The sequence below is a fragment of the Panthera pardus genome, unplaced genomic scaffold (assembly GCF_024362965.1).
Source record: "Panthera pardus isolate Hobbes unplaced genomic scaffold, ASM2436296v1 HiC_scaffold_12, whole genome shotgun sequence".
NCBI classification, from domain to species: domain Eukaryota; kingdom Metazoa; phylum Chordata; class Mammalia; order Carnivora; family Felidae; genus Panthera; species Panthera pardus.
In genome coordinates, this window is record NW_026526677.1 from 93,193,936 (window position 1) to 93,212,205 (window position 18,270).

At 35.4% G+C, this 18,270-nt stretch overlaps 1 protein-coding gene across 10 annotated transcripts in view; it reads right to left on the minus strand.

The window, feature by feature from the left end:
* The window catches only part of CCDC15 (coiled-coil domain containing 15), a 102,109-nt gene that overhangs the window by 56,516 nt on the left and 27,323 nt on the right, over window positions 1-18,270 (minus strand). For all 10 annotated transcript variants that reach the window (XR_008421260.1, XM_053900308.1, XM_019433474.2 and 7 more), the window contains 2 exons: window positions 16,081-16,173; window positions 14,555-14,658 (listed from right to left, as the gene is read on the minus strand). Coding sequence is in view for 9 of the 10 variants with exons in the window: in XM_053900308.1 (XP_053756283.1) it covers window positions 14,555-14,658; window positions 16,081-16,173 (197 nt within the window). In the remaining variant the exon portion in view is untranslated. The remainder of the gene's footprint in view (window positions 1-14,554; window positions 14,659-16,080; window positions 16,174-18,270) is intronic.

Below are 18,270 nucleotides of genomic sequence, written 5' to 3' on the forward strand. Positions count from 1 at the left end.
AACAATACACTCCAGTAAGCTAAGCAACACCATCTAGTAGAGAATGGAGCTATTACACTAAGCCCCGCCCAAATGGGCCAACTGCGCTCTTGACGAACACAAGTCTCTCTGCCTACTTAGTTTACAGACTATAAAATGCTTCATAGTGTGACTACTACAGGAAAACGGTTGTAATTTCAATTTGTTTTCATTCTGTTCGCTGGTACATCTATTCAATTTTTTTTCTTTTTCTCTTCTTATTCATGAATACAGAAAGGGAAAAATTTATTTTTATTTTCCATTTTTATTAAAAATATTTCTTTCATTTTTTTCTACAATATTTTTTACTTTCTTGTATCTATCTTAAATTCTATTTTATTTTCATCATTTCATTTTATTCTACTTTATTGTATTCATTTTTTCAAATTTTCACATTTTCCTTTTTTTCCCTTTTTTTCCTTTTCTTATCTTTCCCTTTTTTCTCTAATCTATCAAGCTTCTTTCAACAACCAGACCAAAACACACCTAATATCTAGCATCCTTTATTTGATTTTTGTGTGTATTGTTTTTTAATTTTTTAATTTATTTTTTTTTACATTATTCCTTTTCTTACTTCAAAATGACGAAATGAAGGAATTCATCCCAAAAGAAAGGACAGGAAGAAATGACAGCCAGGGACTTAATCAACACAGATATAAGCAAGATGTCTGAACCAGAATTTAGAATCATGATAATAAGAATACTACCTGGGGTTGAAAACAGATTGGAATCGCTTTCTGTGAAGATAAAAGTCAGGATGAAATAAAAAATTCTATAACTGAGCTGCAATCTCGATGGTTGCTACGGCGGCAAGGATAGATGAAGCAGAGCAGTCAATCAGCAATACAGAGGACAAACTTACGGTGAATAATGAAGCAGGGGAAGACTAAGGCAAAAGAGCACAATATAAGAATTAGAGAATTCAGTGACTCATTAAAAAGGAATGCCATCAGAATCATAGGGGCCCCAGAAGATGAAGAGAGAGAAAATGGGGTAGGTTTATGTGAGCAAATCATGGTGGAAAACTTTCCTAACCTAGGGAAAGACACAGACATTAAAATCCAGGAAGCACAGAAGACTCCCATTAGATTCAACAAAAACCAACCATCAACAAGGCATATCATAATCAAATTCACAAAATACTCAGCAAGGAAAGAATCAGGAAAGCAGCAGGGAAAAAAAAAAGGATTTAACCTATAAGGGAAGACAGATCAGGTTTGCAGCAGACCTATCCACAGAAACTTGGCAGGCCAGAAAGGACTGGCAGTATATATTCAATGTGCTGAATCAGAAAAATATGCAGCCAAGAATTCCTTATCTAGAAGGCTGTCATTCAAAATAGAAGGAGAGATTAAAAGTTTCCCCAGTAAACAAAAACTAAAGGAGTTTGTGACCACTAAACCAGTCCTATAAGAACTTTCAAGGGGCACTCTCTGAAGGGAGAAAAGATGAAAAAACAAAAACAAACACGAAAACAAACAAAAAAAGACCAAAAGCAACAAAGACTAGAAAGGACCAGAGAACAGAAACTCCAACTCTACAGGCAATATAATGGCAATAAATTCATATCTTTCAGTACTCACTCTAAATGTCAGTGGACTAAACGCTCCAATCAAAAGACACAAGGTAACAGAATGTATAAGAAAACAAGACCAATCTATATGCTGTTTACAAGAGATCCATTTTAGACCGAAAGACACCTTCAGACTGAAAGTAAGGGGATGGAGAACCATCTATCATGCTAATGGTCAACAAAAGAAAGCCAGAGTAGCCATACTTACATCAGGCAATCTAGACTTTAAAATAAGGACTGTATCAAGAGATGGAGAAGGGCATTATATCATAATTAAGGGGTCTATCCACCAAGAAGACCTAACAATTGTAAACATTTATGCGCCAAATGTGAGAGCACCCAAATATATAAGTCAATTAATCACAAACATAAAGAAACTCATTGATAGTAAGACCATAATAGTAGGGAATTTCAACACCCCACTCACAGCAATGGACAGATCATCTAATCAAAAAATCAACAAGGAAAGAATGGCTTTTAATGACACACTGGACCAGATGGATTTAACAGATATATTCAGAACATTTCATCCTAAATCAGCGGAATATACCTTCTTCTCCAGTGCACATGGAACGTTCTCCAGAATAGACCACATACTGGGTCTCAACAGCCCTCAACAAGTACAGAAAGACTGAGATCATACCATGCATATTTCAGACCACAACACTATAAAACTTGAAATCAACCACAAGAAAAAATGTGGAAAGATAACAAATACTTGGAGACTAAAGAACATCCTACTAAAGAATAAATGGGCGAACCAAGAAGTTAAAGAGGAAATTAAAAAGTACATGGAAGCCAATGAAAATGATAACACCACAGCCCAAAACCTCTGGGATGCAGCAAAGGCAGTCATAAGAAGGAAGCATACAGCAATCCAGGCCTTCCTAAAGAAGGAAGAAAGGTCTCAGATACACAACCTACCCTTATACCTTAAAGAGCTGGAAAAAGAACAGCAAGTAAAACCCCAAACAAGCATAAGACAGGAAATAATAATTAGAGCAGAAATCTATGCTATCAAAACCAAAAAAACAGAACAGATTAATGAAACCAGGAGCTGGTTCTTTGAAAGAATTAACAAAATTGACGAACTACTAGCCAGTTTGATCAAAAAGAAAAAGGAAAGGACCCAAATAAATAAAATCACGAATGATAGAGGAGAGATCACAACCAACACTGAAGAAATACAGACAATAATAAGAGAATATTACGAGCAATTGTACGCCAATAAAATGGGCAATCTGGAAGAAATGGACAAATTCCTAGAAACATATAAACTACCAAAACTGAAACAGGAAGAAATAGAAAATTAGAACAGACCCATAACCAGCAACATATTGAATTAGTAATCAAAAATCTCCCAAAAAACAAGAGTCCAAGGCCAGATGGCTTTCCAGTGGAATTCTACCAAACATTTAAAGAAGAGTTAACACCAATTCTTTTGAAGCTGTCCCAAAAAATAGAAATGGAAGGAAAACTTCAAACCTCATTCTTTAAAGCCAGCATTACCTTGATTCCAAAAGCAAAGACTCCACTAAAAAGGAGAACTACAGACCAATTTCCCTGATGAACATGGATCCAAAAATCCTCAACAAGATACTAGCTAACTGGATTCCACAATACATTAAAAGAATTACTCACCACAACCAAATGGGATTATAGCTGGGATGCAGAGCTGGCTCAATATCCACAAAACAATCAATGTGATATATCACATCAATCAAAGAAAGGACAAGAACCACATGATCCTCTCAATAGATGCAGAGAAAGCATTTGACAAAATATCCTTTCTTGATAAAAACCCTCAAGAAAGTAGGGATAGAAGGATCAAACCTCAAAATCATAAAAGCCATATGTGAAAGACCCACCAATACTATCATTCTCAGTGGGGAAAAACTGAGAGCTTTCCCCCTAAAGTCAGTATCACAACAGGGATATCCACTCTTGCCACTGTTATTCAACGCAGTATTGTAAGTCTTAGCCTCAGCAACCAGACAACACAAAGGAATAAAACTATACATTGAAAACTATAGAAAGCTTATGAAAGAAATTGAAGACACACAACAAAAAAGGAAAAATATTCCATGTTCCTGGATTAGAAGAACATTGTTAAAATGCCAATACTACCCAAAGCAATCTACATATTCAATGCAATCCCTATAAAAATAACACCAGCATTCTTCACAGAACTAGAACAAACAATCCTAAAACTTGTATGGAACCAGAAAAGACCCCGAATACCCAAAGCAATCTTGAAAAAGAAAACCGAAGCTGGAGGCATCACAATCCCAGACTTCAAGATGTATTACCAAGCTGTAATCATTAAGACAGTATGGTACTAGCACAAAAACAGACACTCAGATCAATGGAACAGAATAGAGAACCCAGAAATGGACCCACAAACATATGGCCAACTAATCTTTGACAAAGCAGGAAAGAATATCCAATGAAATAAAGACAGTCTCTTCAGCAAATGGTACTGAGAAAACTGAACACCAACATGCAGAAAAATGAACCTGGACCATTTTCTTACACCATACATAAAAATAAACTCAAAATGGATGAAGGACCTAAACGTAAGACAGGAAGCCATAAAAATCTTAAAGGAGAAAGCAGGCAAAAACCTCTTTGACCTCGGGCTCAGCAACTTCTTATTTAACATGTCTCCAGAGGCAGGGGAAACGAAAAAAAATAAACGAAAGCAAAAACGAAAAAAAAAAGTCCTGAACTACCAGGACCTCATCAAGATAAAAAGCTTCTGCACAGCAAAGGAAACAATCAGCAAAACTAAAAGGCAACCGACAGAATGGGAGAAGACATTTGCAAATGACATATCAGATAAAGGGTTAGTATTCAAAATCTGTAAAGAATTTATGAAACTCAACACCCAAAAAAACAATCCAGAGAAGAAATGGGCAAAAGACATGAAGAGACACTTCTCCAAAGAAGACATCCAGATGGATAACAGACACATGAAAAAATGCTCAACATCATTCATCATCAGGTTAATACAAATCAAAACCACAATGAGATACCACCTCACACCTGTCAGAATGGCTAACATTAACAACTCAGGCAACATATGTTGGCGAGGATGTGGAGAAAGAGGATCTCTTTCTCTGGTAAGATCTCTTTCTCTGCTGGTGGGAATGCAAACTGGTGCAGACACTCTGGAAAACAGTATGGAGGTTCCTCAAAAAATTAAAAATAGAACTACCCTACAACCCAGCAATTGCACTACTAGGTTATTTATCCAAGGGGTACACATGTGCTGTTTTCAAGGGGCACGTGCACCCCAATGTTTACAGCAGCACTATCGACAAAAGCCAAAGTATGGAAAGAGCCCAAATGTCTACTGACAGATGAATGGATAAAGAAGATGTGGTATATATATACAATGGAGTATTACTCGGCAATCAAAAAGAATGAGATCTTGCCATTTGCAACTACGTGGATGGAACTAGAGGGTATTATGATAAGCAAAATTAGTCAGAGAAAGACAAATATATGAATTCACTCATATGAGACATTTAAGATACAAAACAGATGAACGTAAGGGAAGGGAAGCAAAAATAATATAAAAACAGGGAGGGGGACAAAACATAAGAGACTCTTAAATATAGAGAATAGAAGCTTGCTGGAGGGGTTGTAGGAGGGGGGGATGGGCTAAATGGGTAAGGGGCATTAAGGAATCTACTCCTGAAATCATTGTTGCACTATATGCTAACTACCTTGGATATAAATTTAAAAATTAATTAATTAATTAATTAATTTTAAAAATACAACCACAAAAAATTGGATTTTATATGTATTAGCAACTATTAATAAATACATTTCTTGGTTTAAACTTAAGAAAAATACTGTCTACATCCTTACCAATATCTGATATCCCCTTCCCCCTCCTCCTTCTTCAAGCTATTCCAGTAAGTATGAAGTGGTATGTCATTGTGTATCTACTGAGTTACCATTTTAAGATTCTATTTGTCAATTCCAGACTTTCTATTTTATTCTATTTTATAGATTCCAATCTCTGGTGAAATTCTCCATATCTTCATCTATTTTTTTCATCTTTTCCTTTATTTACTTGAGTATAGTAATCAACTGTTTTAAAGTCCTTGTCTGCTAATACCAATATCTGTTTCATCTGTGAGTCTGCTTCTGTTGTCTCTTTTTCCTCTTGGCTTTTGGTCATCTGGTCCTATCTCTTGATATGCCTAAAAATTTCTGATTGAACACTGACTGTTGTTTTGAAACAAATTTAGAAGGACGCCTGGGTGGTTCAGTCTTAGGTTAAGCGTCTGACTTCATCTCACAATTTGTGAGTTTGAGCCCCACATCAGGCTCTGTGCTGACAGCTCAGAGCCCAGAGCCTGCTTTGCATTTTGTGTCTCCCTGTCTCTCTGCCCCTCTTCTGCTCATGGTGTGTGTGTGTGTGTGTGTGTGTGAGTGTGTGTGTGTGTGTGTGTGTGTGTGTGAAAAATAAATAGACATTAAAAACAAATTTTAAACAAATTTAGAAACACCAAATGATATTATCTATGATCAAAAAAAGTTCACTCTTTGCTAGGCAAAGAAGGCAGGGTACAACACCTTAATCCAATCAGACACTCTGCAGAATCAAGGCAGATTTACAGTTTAATTAAGGTTTATCCTACAGTTGGTTAGACCATCTTGTTAGTGTATAACTCTCCATATTCCTGTAGAAGTCTTCAGTCTCTTTTTGACTGAAAGTCTGGTATATTCGCTGGGTCCTAACTCCCCTACCTCGTGCTGGTGGGTCTATAATCTGTGAGATTATAGAAAATTTCTGTTTTCCAGAAGTTTTCAACTTAGACCTTCAGCCTTCTTTATTGCACAAATTTAGACATTGTCTTAAGGAGAAAACTGATAGAGTGTTTGAAGGCTCCTCAAAGTCTGCAATTTTGTTAGTTCAGCACCTGAAAACCAACAAAAGTTCCCCTTGAATCTCTGTCTCCCAGAAATAGCTCTGTTTTTGGTCTCAATTCATGTTGAAACACATACTAAAAATTCCTAAAGAAATCTTTAGTTCTCATTGCTGCCAGAACTCTAGTTCTTTTTTTTTTCCCCAAATGTGTATAGGTCAGCCCTCCCTTAATAGTCCAGAGGCTTCTCAATGTCCCAAATTGAACTTGCTAGCTTTTTTTTCAAATCTAGTTCTTCTTTGGGAATTCCCTACCTATGTTAATGGTACTACCCTTCCATTCAGTTATCCAAGAATAAAGTTAGAAACTACCCTTGATTCCTCTCAACACCAAACTCAATTAGTCATCAAGTCATATGGATTCTATTTTTTTAATTTTATTAAATATATGACTCCCTGTTCCCAATGTCCCCATCATCTCCTACCTGAACTACTAAAATAACTTATTAACTAGACTCTTTGCCTTAGTTTTCTGTCTTCTCCAGACCATTCTGTACTCTGCTGCCAGAGTAATCCTAAAATTATAAATCTGATCCTAAGACTTATGCCTTAAAATTTTTCAGCAGCCTTCTGAAAGCCCCTCTGCCACTTCACTGCCACCAATTTAGCCACCCCAAGTTTCCACACTGTCTCCCACACATACCTTATACTTTTACATGAAGTTTCATGATGATCTATCAAATTCCAATTCATGCTTCAAGACCCAGCTTGGGTATTAACTCATCTATATACAAACCTCCCTAGCCTGTCCCTGCCTTCTCATGTAGCATTATAATTATTATTTTCATCTCCTTTTCTTTATTTGTCTGGCCTTCCTTGGTATTCATCCTATTTACCTTCATCATCATCATCATCATCATCATCATTATCATCATCATCATCACTACCACCACCATAATAGTAATATATATTATTTACTATGATTTTATTAAATGCCAAATACAATGTTAAGTATTTTACATATATTTCTCCATTTAATTCTATCAACAACCTAGGAGACAGGTATTATAATCCTCATTTTATAATTAAAAACACTGAGTCTTGGAGGTTAAGAAATATGCTGAAGGTTACACAACTAATAAGTTGCACATTCAAACCCAAGACTATTTGATTCAAAACCTGTGCTATGAACCACTACCCTGCCACATACACATTTAATATTCTTGGCATATAATCAGCACCTGGCATGTGCCAGGCTCTCAATAAATGTTTGTTTGTTGAAAAATTCCAAAAAAATTACATATGAAAGCCCTTCTAAATTATAAAACTCTGTATGAATACTATTATTTGCTACCACTCTCAGTTTATGTTGATTTTTCTACTTTGCCATCCTTATCTGCTTCCCCAATAAACACACATTTATCCACCTAGGCCCAAGTGAAATGTAATAATTTCTCTAACTTTCCAGATGGAATCAGTAATCCCTCTTCTGTGTTCTCAGGGACTCTGTGCCTACTCCTTCTATTGTAATAATTATACTACTTATTTGTATACAATTATTCCCCCATTCACCTTAGATTATGAATTTCTCAAGCAAAGGAACCACTTTTTATTTATCTTTGTATTGCCTATGCCTAGGACAGTCCCATGATATGAAAGTGCCAGATTAATGTTTGCTGAATAAATGCAGAATCACTCTCAGACCAGCTGGATAAGAAGTGAAGTCCTTGCTTTGGAAATCACATTTTTCCCCCTCAGCTTTATTGAGAGATAATTGATAAACACATTGTGTAAATTTAAGGTGTACAATATGTATTAATGATTTCATATACATATATAGTGTGAACTGATTACCACAATATTAGTTACCACTTTCATCACTTCACAGTTACTGTGTGTTTGTGTGAGCATGATGAAAAAATTTAATATCTACTCTCTTAGCAAATTTCCAGTATGCAGTACAGTGCTGTAATGATAGTCACCACACTGTACATTATTAGGTCACCGGAACTCCTTTATCCTATAACTGAAAGTTTACAGCCTTTCACCAACATCCCATTGCCCCCATCCCCCAGGTCCTGGCAAACACCAATCTATCTCTGTTTCTATGAGTTCATTTTTTTAGATTTCACATATAAGTGATATCATAAAGTATTTCTTTCTCTGATTTATTTCATTTAGCATGATGCCTTCAAGGTTCATTTATGTTGTCACAAACGGCAGTATTTCCCTTTTTCATTGCTGAATAATATTCCATTATACATGTGCCATTTTCTTTATTCATTCATCTGCTGACAGACACTTAGGTTGCTTCCATGTTCTAGCTATTGTGAATAATGCTGAAATGGATATGGGGGTACAGACACCTCTTCCTTCAGATATAGACCCAGAAGTGGGATTGCCAGACCATATGTAGTTCTATTTTTTAATATTTTGAGGAACTTCCATTTTGTTTTCCATTGTGACTGCCCCAATTTATATTCCCACCAACAGTGTACAAGGGTTCCCTTTTCCCCACATCCTCGCCAGCACTTATCTCTTGTGTTTTTGATATAATAGCCATTCAAACAGGTGTGAGGTGATATCTCATTATGGTTTTGATTTGCATTTCCCTGATGATTAGTGATGTTGAGCACCTTTTCATATATTTATTGGTCATTTGTACGTCTTCTTGGAAAAAATGTCTATTCAGGTCCTTTGACCATTTTTTAATTGGGTTGAGTTTTTTCCTATTTAACTGTAGAACTTCCCTATATATTTTAGATATGTACATCTGACCAGATATATACTTTTCAAATATTCTCTCCTATTCCACAGGTTGCCTTTTCATTTTGTTGATTGTCTCCTTTGCTGTGCTGAAGTCGTTTAGTTTGATACAGTCCAACTTGATTCTTTTTGCTTTGTTGCTTATACTTACAACGTCATATTCAAAAATCATTGCCAAGGGGCAACTGGGTGGCTCAGTCAGTTGAGTGTTCAACTTCAGCTCAGGTCAATATCTCATGGTTTGTTGAGTTCAAGTCCCACACTGGGTTGCTGCTGTCAGCCTGTCAGTGCACAGCCCGCTTCAGATCCTCTGTCACCCTCTCTCTTCCCCTCCCCTGCTTGTACTCTCCCAAAAATAAAATAAGTATTTTAAAAAAGAAATCATTGCCAAGACCAATGTCAGAGTGCCTACCCCTATGTTTTATTCTATGAGTTTTATAGTTTCAGGTTTTATGTTCAAGCCTTTAATCCATTTTGAGTTGATTTGTGAAGGTGTAAGTTGATTTGTGAAGGTGAAAACTGGAGCCACTTTTCATTCTTTTGCATGTGGATATCCAGTTTTCCCAACACCATTTATTGAAAAGACTATCCATTCCCCATTGTATATTCGTGACTGCTCTGCTGTAAATTATTTCTGGGCTCTTTATTCTGTCCCTGTATCTCTGTATTTGTTTTATGTCACTACCATCTGTTTTGATTACTATAGTTTTGTAATATAGCTTGAGATCAGGAAGTGTAATGCCTCCAGCTTTGTTCTCCTTTCTCAAGATTTCTTTCACTATTTGGGGTCTTTCGTGGTTCCATACAGAGTTTAGAATTTAGGACTGTCTTTCCCATTTCTGTCTTTAGAACTTTGATAAGAACTGCTTTAACTTTGTATACTGCTTTAGATAGTATGAACATTTTAAACAATATTAATTCTTCTAATTTATGAGCTTGGAATATCTTTCTATTTATTTGCATCTTCTTCAATTTCTTCCATCAGTGTTTTAGTTTTCGTGTATAGATCTTTCACTTCCTTGGTCAAATTTTTTCCTAAGTATTTTTTATTCTTTTTGATGTTTTTGCAAATAGGACTTTTTTCTTAATTTCTGTGATAGTTCATTGTTAATATACAGAAACTCAACTGATTTTTGTAAACTGATTTTGTATCTTGCAAAATACGGTATTACGGAGTTCATTTACTAGTTCTAACAAGTTTTAGGTGTTGTCTTTAGGGTTTTCCATACATAATATGTCATCTGCAAATAGAGTTTGATTATTCCTTTCCAATTTGGATGACTTTTATTTCTTCTTCTTATCTAACTGCTCTGGCTAGGACTTCTGGTACTAAACTGAATATAAGTGGGGAGAGTGGGCATCCTTGTCTTGTTCATGATCTTAAAGGATTTCAGCTTTTTTATTGAGTATGACGTTTAGCTGTAGGCTTATCATATAGGATACATTCCCTCTATACCAATTTATTGAGAGTTTCTTTTATCATGAATGGATGTTGAATTTTGTCAAATGCTTTTCTTGCATCTATTGAGATGATCACATGATTTTTATCGTTCATTCTGTTAATGCAGTGTATCATACTGACTGATCTGTGGTTTCTGAACCATTCTTGCATCGTTGGAGTAGATCCCACTTGTTCCTGATATATGACCCTTTTAATGTACTGTTGAATTCAGTTTGTTAATATTTTGTTGAAACTTTTCACATCAATATTCATCAGGATGACCTGTACTTTTCTTTTCGTGTAGCAACTTTGTCTGGTTTTGCTCTCAGGGTAATGCTGGCTTCATGATGAATCAAAATGTGTTTCCTTCTCTTCAGTTTTTTTGGAAGAGTTTAAGAAGACCTAGCATTAATTCTTCCTTAAATGTTTAGTAGATTCACCAATGAAGCCATCTGGTCCCGAACTTTTGTTTTGGGGAAGTTCTTGATTGCTGATTCAATCTTCTTATTTGCAGTTGGTCTGTTCAGATTTTCTATTTATTTATGTTTCAGCCTTGATAGGTTGCATGTTTCTAGAAATTTATCCATTTTTTTCTACGTTGTCCAATTTGTTGGCATATAAGTGTTCACAGTAGTCTCTTATGATCCTTTGTGTTTCTGTGGTATCAGCTGTAATGTCTCCTCTTTTGTTTATAATTTTACTGATTTGAGTCCTCATTTTTTTCTTGGTTAATCTAGCTAAGCATTTTCTTTCTTTTTTTTAACGTTTATTCATTTTTGAGAGAGAAAGGGAGAGAGAGAGAGAGAGAGAGAGAGAGAAGGAGGGAGCGAGCGGGGGAGGGGCAGAGAGAGACAGAAAGAGACAGAGAGAGACAGAATCTGAAACAGGCTCCAGGCTCTGAGATATCAGCACAGAGCCTGATGCAGGGCTTGAACTCACGAACTGTGAGATCATGACCTGAGCTGAAGTCAGACACCAAACTGACTGAGCCACCCAGGTGCCTCTAACTAAGTATTTTCAATTTTGTTTGTCTTTTCAAAAAACCAACTCTTAGTAACATTGATCTTTTGTATTTTTTCCTATTCTGCTCTAATCTTTATTATTTCCTTCCTTCTACTATCTTTGGGCTTACTTTGCTTATCTTTATCTAGTTTCTTGAGGTGTAAGATTAGGTTGTCGTTTTGAGATCATTTCTCTTTGAAGGCATTTTTAGCTATAAACTTTCCTTTTAGAATTGCTTTTGCTGCATACCATAAGATTTAGTATGTTGTATTTCCATTTTTGTTTGTCTAAACATTTTATTTCCCTTTTGATTTCTTCTTTGATCCATCGGTTATTCAGGATTGTGTTAATTTTCATATATTTGTGAATCTTCCAATTTTCCTCATTACTGATTTCTACCTTCATACCAATGTGTTTGGAAAAGATACCTGATATAATTTCAATCTTCTTGAATTTGTTAAGACTTGTGTTATGGCCTACGTGGCATATGATCTATCCTGAAGAATGGTCTGTGTGTTCTTGAGAACACACAGTCTGTTGCTGTTAGATAGAATGTTCTGCATATGTCTGTTAAGTCCATTTGGACTATAGTGTTGTTCAAAACCAGTTTCCTTATTAATTTTCTGCCTGAATGATCTATCCATTGTTTAAAGGAGGGTACTAAAGTCTCCCACTATTATTGTATTGGTGTTTATTTCTCCTTTCAATTCTGTTATTATTTGCTTTCTGTTTAGGTACTCTGATGTTGGGTGCGTAAATATTTTTAATTGTTATATCATATTGATGAATTTACATAAGAACCTTCTTTGTCTATTGTGACCCTTTTCAACTTAAAATCTATTTTGTCTTCTATAAGGATAGACACCCCCACTCTATTTTGGTGACCACTGACTGCATGGAATCTTTTTCCATCCCTTCACTTTCAGCCTATATGTGTCCTTAAAGCTAAAGTGAGTCTCTCATAGGCATCATTTCTCTTTTAAGACAGTGTGGTATTGGCAAAAGAATTGACAAATAGGTCAGTGGAACAGAAAAGAGAGCCCAGAAATAGACCGGTATAAAGTTAACTGATCTCTGACAAAGGAGCAAAAGCAATACAGGGAAGCAGAGATAGTCTTTTCAACAAATGGTATAGGAACAACTGAATGTCCATGTGCAGAAAAATGAACCCAGACACAGATCTTACATCCCTTATAAAAATTAACTCAAAATGGATTATCAAGCTAAATGTAAAACACACAATGACAAAATTCTTAGGAGATAACACAAAAGAAAATCTAGGTGACTTTGAGTATGGCAAATAATTTTATATATATATATATACTTTTCTGTTTTTTGAGAGAGAGAGAGAAAGTGCACGCGAGAGAACACTGTCAGTACATAGCCCAACACAGGGCTCGATCTGATGAACCATGAGATCATGACCTGAGCTGAAATCAAGAGTCAAATGCTTATCCGACTGAGCCACCCAGGTACCCCAATTTTTTAGATACAATACCTAAGGCATGATAGATGAAAAAAAATAATTATAAGCTGGAGTTCATTAAAATTAAAATCTTCTGCTCTCCAAAAGACAGTATCAAAAGAATGAGATTTAAAGCCACAGATGAGGAGAAAATATTTGTAAAAGACACATTTGATAAAGGATTATTATCCAAAACAAAGAACCCTTAAAACTTCAGAATAAGAAAACAAATAGTCCAATTAAAAAGTGAGCCAAAAACCTAAACAGATACCTCACCAAAGAAAATGTACAGATGGCTAATAAGCATATGAAAAGGTGCTCCACATCATAGGTCATCAGCAAACTGCACATTAAAACAACAAGGTACTGCTACACAACTGTTAGAATGGCTGACAACCAAAACACTAACAAACCAAATGCTGGAGAGGATGTGGAACAACAGAAACTTTCATTCATTGTTGACAGAAATGCAAAATGGTACAGCCACTTTGGAATAAAGTTTGGCAGTTTCTTTCAAAACTAAACATACTCTTACCATATGATCCAGCAAGCATACTTCTTGGTATTTACCCAAAGGAGGTGAAAACTTACACCTAAATGAATCCTGCACATGAACATGTAGAGCAGCTTTATTTATAACTTCCGTATCTTTGAAGAAACCAAGAAGTCCTTCAGAAGCTGAATGGATAAACTCTGGTACATCCAGACAATAGAATATTACTCAGTGCTACAAAGAAATGAGCTGTCAAGCTATGAAAGGTATTAGAGGAAGCTTAAATGAATATTACTAAGTGAAAGGTAGCTAATTTGAGAAGGCTACATATTGTATCCCACCTATATAACATTCTGGGAAAAACAATGGAGACAGTAAAAATATCATTGGTTACCATGGGCTGGGGAAGAGAAAGATGAAGAGGTGAAGCACAAAGCATTTTAGGGCAGTAAGACTATTCTGTATGACATCTGTATGACATCATATGTCATTTATTTGGATACAAGTCATTACACATTTGTCAAAATATATAAGAATGTATACAACACTAAGAGTGCATCCTAGTGTAAAATATGGATTATGATGTGTCAGTGGAAGTTTATCAGTTGTAACAACTGTACTACCATGCTATAGGATGTTGAGAGTGGAGAAGGCAGTCCATGTGTACAGGCAAAGGAGGTAAATAAAACTCTCTGTACTTTCTGCTTAATTTTGCTGTAAACTTAAGATTGTTCCAAAAAAAAAAAAAATTCCACCAAAAAAAAAAAAAAAACCATAACTCTTAACCAACTTTTCATACTTCTTTCCAGATCAAAAACACTTGTTTCTACTATGCCTAATGATTTCTAAAACCCAGTTTTCAAAATCATCTTAACTGGCAATTGAAGGCTCATAATAAGGATCAAAGAACTTACTTTTCAGCTTTCTTTTGATGTTCTTTTTGCCTTTGTTGTTCTTTTACTTGTTCTCTTTCAATATCCATGAAAAGTCGTCTGTATCGCAGGTATTGCTTTTGACGCTAAAGGAAAGAAGTTAAAATTTCTTAAGATTCTGCTCTCAGAGGACTTCCCAAGGAAGGAAAATTTCCTTGTGCCATAGACAAGAAAACTACATATTACAAAAGTTACACGGAATTAAGTCCTTAATTTCTTTTTTTTTTTTTAAGTTTATTTGTTTATTTTGAGAAGGAGAGAGGGAGAGCACATGTACATGTGCACATGCATGAAGGAGGGGTGGAGAGACAGGGAGAGAGAGAATGCCAAGCAGGCTGTGCTCAGGACAGAGCCTGACACAGAGCTCGATCCCACAACCACAAGATCATGACCTGAGCCAATATCAAGAGTCAGACACTTAACCGATTGAGCCACGCATGCGCCCAGTCCTTAATTTCTATTTATGGTGACCTAGGATAATATCACATACAGCAAGAGCTTTATATTCTCAAGCACATGGCTATTAGATATTACAGACAAATCAGAGAAAGAAGTATTGATTTTTGCCCTTAGTATAGTCCTTGGTCAACAGCACTTGAGGAAATGATTGCATAGGACATGATAAGATTTGGTACTATATTTACTCTGTGTTCCCAAGTTATTAAGTACCATAGAAAGCCAAAGAAAGAATGTGAGAGGTATTTTATGAAAGAAAAATAGTCACTTTAACTTTTCAAAATTAAAACCATATCACAAAAGTATACTCGAAACCAAGCCTAATACAGTGGAAAGAGGGAAGAAGGACTGGGAATATCTGAGCATCATACTTTTAAAGGGAACAAGTATAATAAAAGCAGTGCTACTGCCCTGTGTGTGACCTGTTCATACTTCTGGGTTTATACATTCTCTTTTAAGGACAGAAGCTACTCAAAGGGCACTAGTGCACACACAGACGTGGTTTTGCCCTTTGAGCAGCTGATGTCCTTTCGGTAAAAATTATGAGAGTCTAATAGCCAGTTCTTAATATTGAGGATACGTCACAATTATCAGTGGTGTTCTTTAAAAACACAGATGCCCCAAACCTACCTTTTCAGATACTGATCAGTATATCTGGTTTGGGTCAAGACATTTGTATTTTAAAAAAAGCTCCACATCTGATTCTAGCACATGGACAGTGTTAAAAACTGCTGGTTTAAACTAACATTAGACTGAGAAGGGAAAAAAGGAAGTCATAAGTTAAAACTCTTCCTTTAGGTCATTGTAACAAATATAGACTAATGGGAAAAATTCACTAGGATCAGATCTCTGATTTTACATCAAGGTTATCTTAAATCCTAGGGGCTTAGAAGAAAAGTTCAACACATTATAAAGAGTCGAGTAACTTCTTTGCCTTTATCCATGGAACTTGTAGTATTAGCTCTAAATGTGTAAGTACACAATAAATTGTTCCCAATTTCACACTATTATAGTAGAAAAGCTGGTGTCCAAAAGCAATTATCATTACATACCTCTTTCTTGTCTTCTTCTTGATCTACTCCAGACTGAAGTGCTGGTGGAATTTGGAATTCGGTGTTCAATCTTGACTGATATTCACCATACACCTGCTAGAAGTCCAGTCACACAAAGTGAAAAAACTGCCCAAAGCTAGCCCTGCACGTGCTTTTGCTATTTTCATCTATTGATTCTTTTCTCCTGCAACCCTGTGCTCTATTGGATAAAAACAAACAAAAACTCAATAAAATAAATTAAAAAAGAATGAAAGAAGCAGAGTCAGAAGGAAATAAACCAAACAAAAAACAATAAACCAAAGAAAATGATTCAGGTCAAAAACATGGATGAATTAGTAACAAATCAAAATGTTCAGAATGAAAGTTCTTCTAACATGATCGCTCGAAATCACTCTATTATGCATGTGCTTGGGATTGAATCCAGGATATAAAGCCAGATCCCTTATTATCTTAAATCTGTAATCAATTTCTATTTATACAACTCTTTGGTGGGTGTGAGCCCAGAGAAGAAGGGCCTGAAAATGTTATAACATCAATTGACATGGAAGGGAGGAAACTGAAGCTAAAGTTCCCCCAAATTACTATAAAAGCCTTATGATATAACCTGGTATACCTGCTTTGACACTCTATGAGTCAAATTATGATCTCTAACTTTCAGAAATTAAAGTCATTTTAATATTACTTTTTCTTAGCTTAGAAGTTATTTATCTTTTAGCAAAGTTTCAGGATAGAAGATCAGTATTGTATTTCTATTACTTGCAATGAACAATCTGAAAATGAAATTAATGGAAAAATCCACTTAAAATACCATCAAAAACTTACTTAAAATAAATTTAACAGAGGAACTGTAAGTTTTATACTCTGAAACCTAAAAACATTGTTGGAAGAAATTTAAAAAGATCTAAATGAATAGAAAGACATCTCCTGCTCATGGATTGGAAGACTTAATATTGTTAAGATGGCAGTACTCTCCAAATTGATCAACAGATTTAACGCAATCTCCATCAAAATTTCAGATGACTTCTTTGCAGATGTTGGCAGGATGATCCTAAAATTCATATGAAAATGCAAGGGATCCAGAGTTGCTAAGATGGCTTTGAAACAGAAGAACAAAGTTGGAGCAATTACTCTTCCCAATTTCAAAACTTAACACAAAGCTACGGTAATCAAGATAGTGTGGTACTGCCACAAGAACAGATTTATGGGAAAAAAAAAAAAAGAAAAGAACAGACTTATAGATGAATGGAACAGAGCTGACAGTTCAGAAAGAAACCATTATGTTTACAAACAACAGATTTTTATCAAGAGTACAAAGAGACATCAATGGGTAAGAAGAGTCATTTCGACAAATGATGTTGGGAGAACTGGATATCCACATGCAAAAGAATACCTTATACCACATGTGAAAATTAACTCAGAGCAGATCACAGACCTAAATGTAAGAGATATAAAATTCTTAGAGGAACACATTGGAATAAATCTTCATGATCCTGGATTAGGTTATGGTTTCTTAGATATGACATTAAAAGCACAAGCCACAAAGAAAAAAAAACAACTAACTTAAACTTCTTCAAAACTTAAAACTTTTGTGCTACAAAGGAAACCATCAAGAAAACAAAAAGCCTACAAAATGGGAGAAAACATTTGTAAATCATATAATAAGGGGCTTATATGTAGGATACATTAGGAACTCACAAAACTCAATGATCAAAAGATAAGTAACTCAATTACAAATTGGACAGATAATCTAATAAGGAGTTTTGTAAAAAAAAATATCCAAATAGCGAATACACATGTGAAAAGATGCTCACCATTAACCATCAGAAAAATGTAAATCAAAACGACAATGAGATACCACTTCACACCCATTAAGAGAGCTATAATTAAAAAGACAGATAATAAGTATTAGTGAGAATGTGAAGCAATTGGACCCCTCATGCACTGTTGGAGGGAATGAAAAATAGTGCAGCCACTTTGGAAAAGAGTTCGGTGGTTCTTCAAAAGGTTAAGCATAGAGTCCCAGCAATTCCACATACAGGTACCCTCAAGAGAAATGAAAACACATCCACAAAAAAACTTGTATGCAAATGTTCACAGCAACATTATTCATAACAGCTAAGAAGTAGAGACAATTCAAATATTCATCAGCTGATGAGTGGATAAATAAAATGTGCTCTATGCATAAAATGT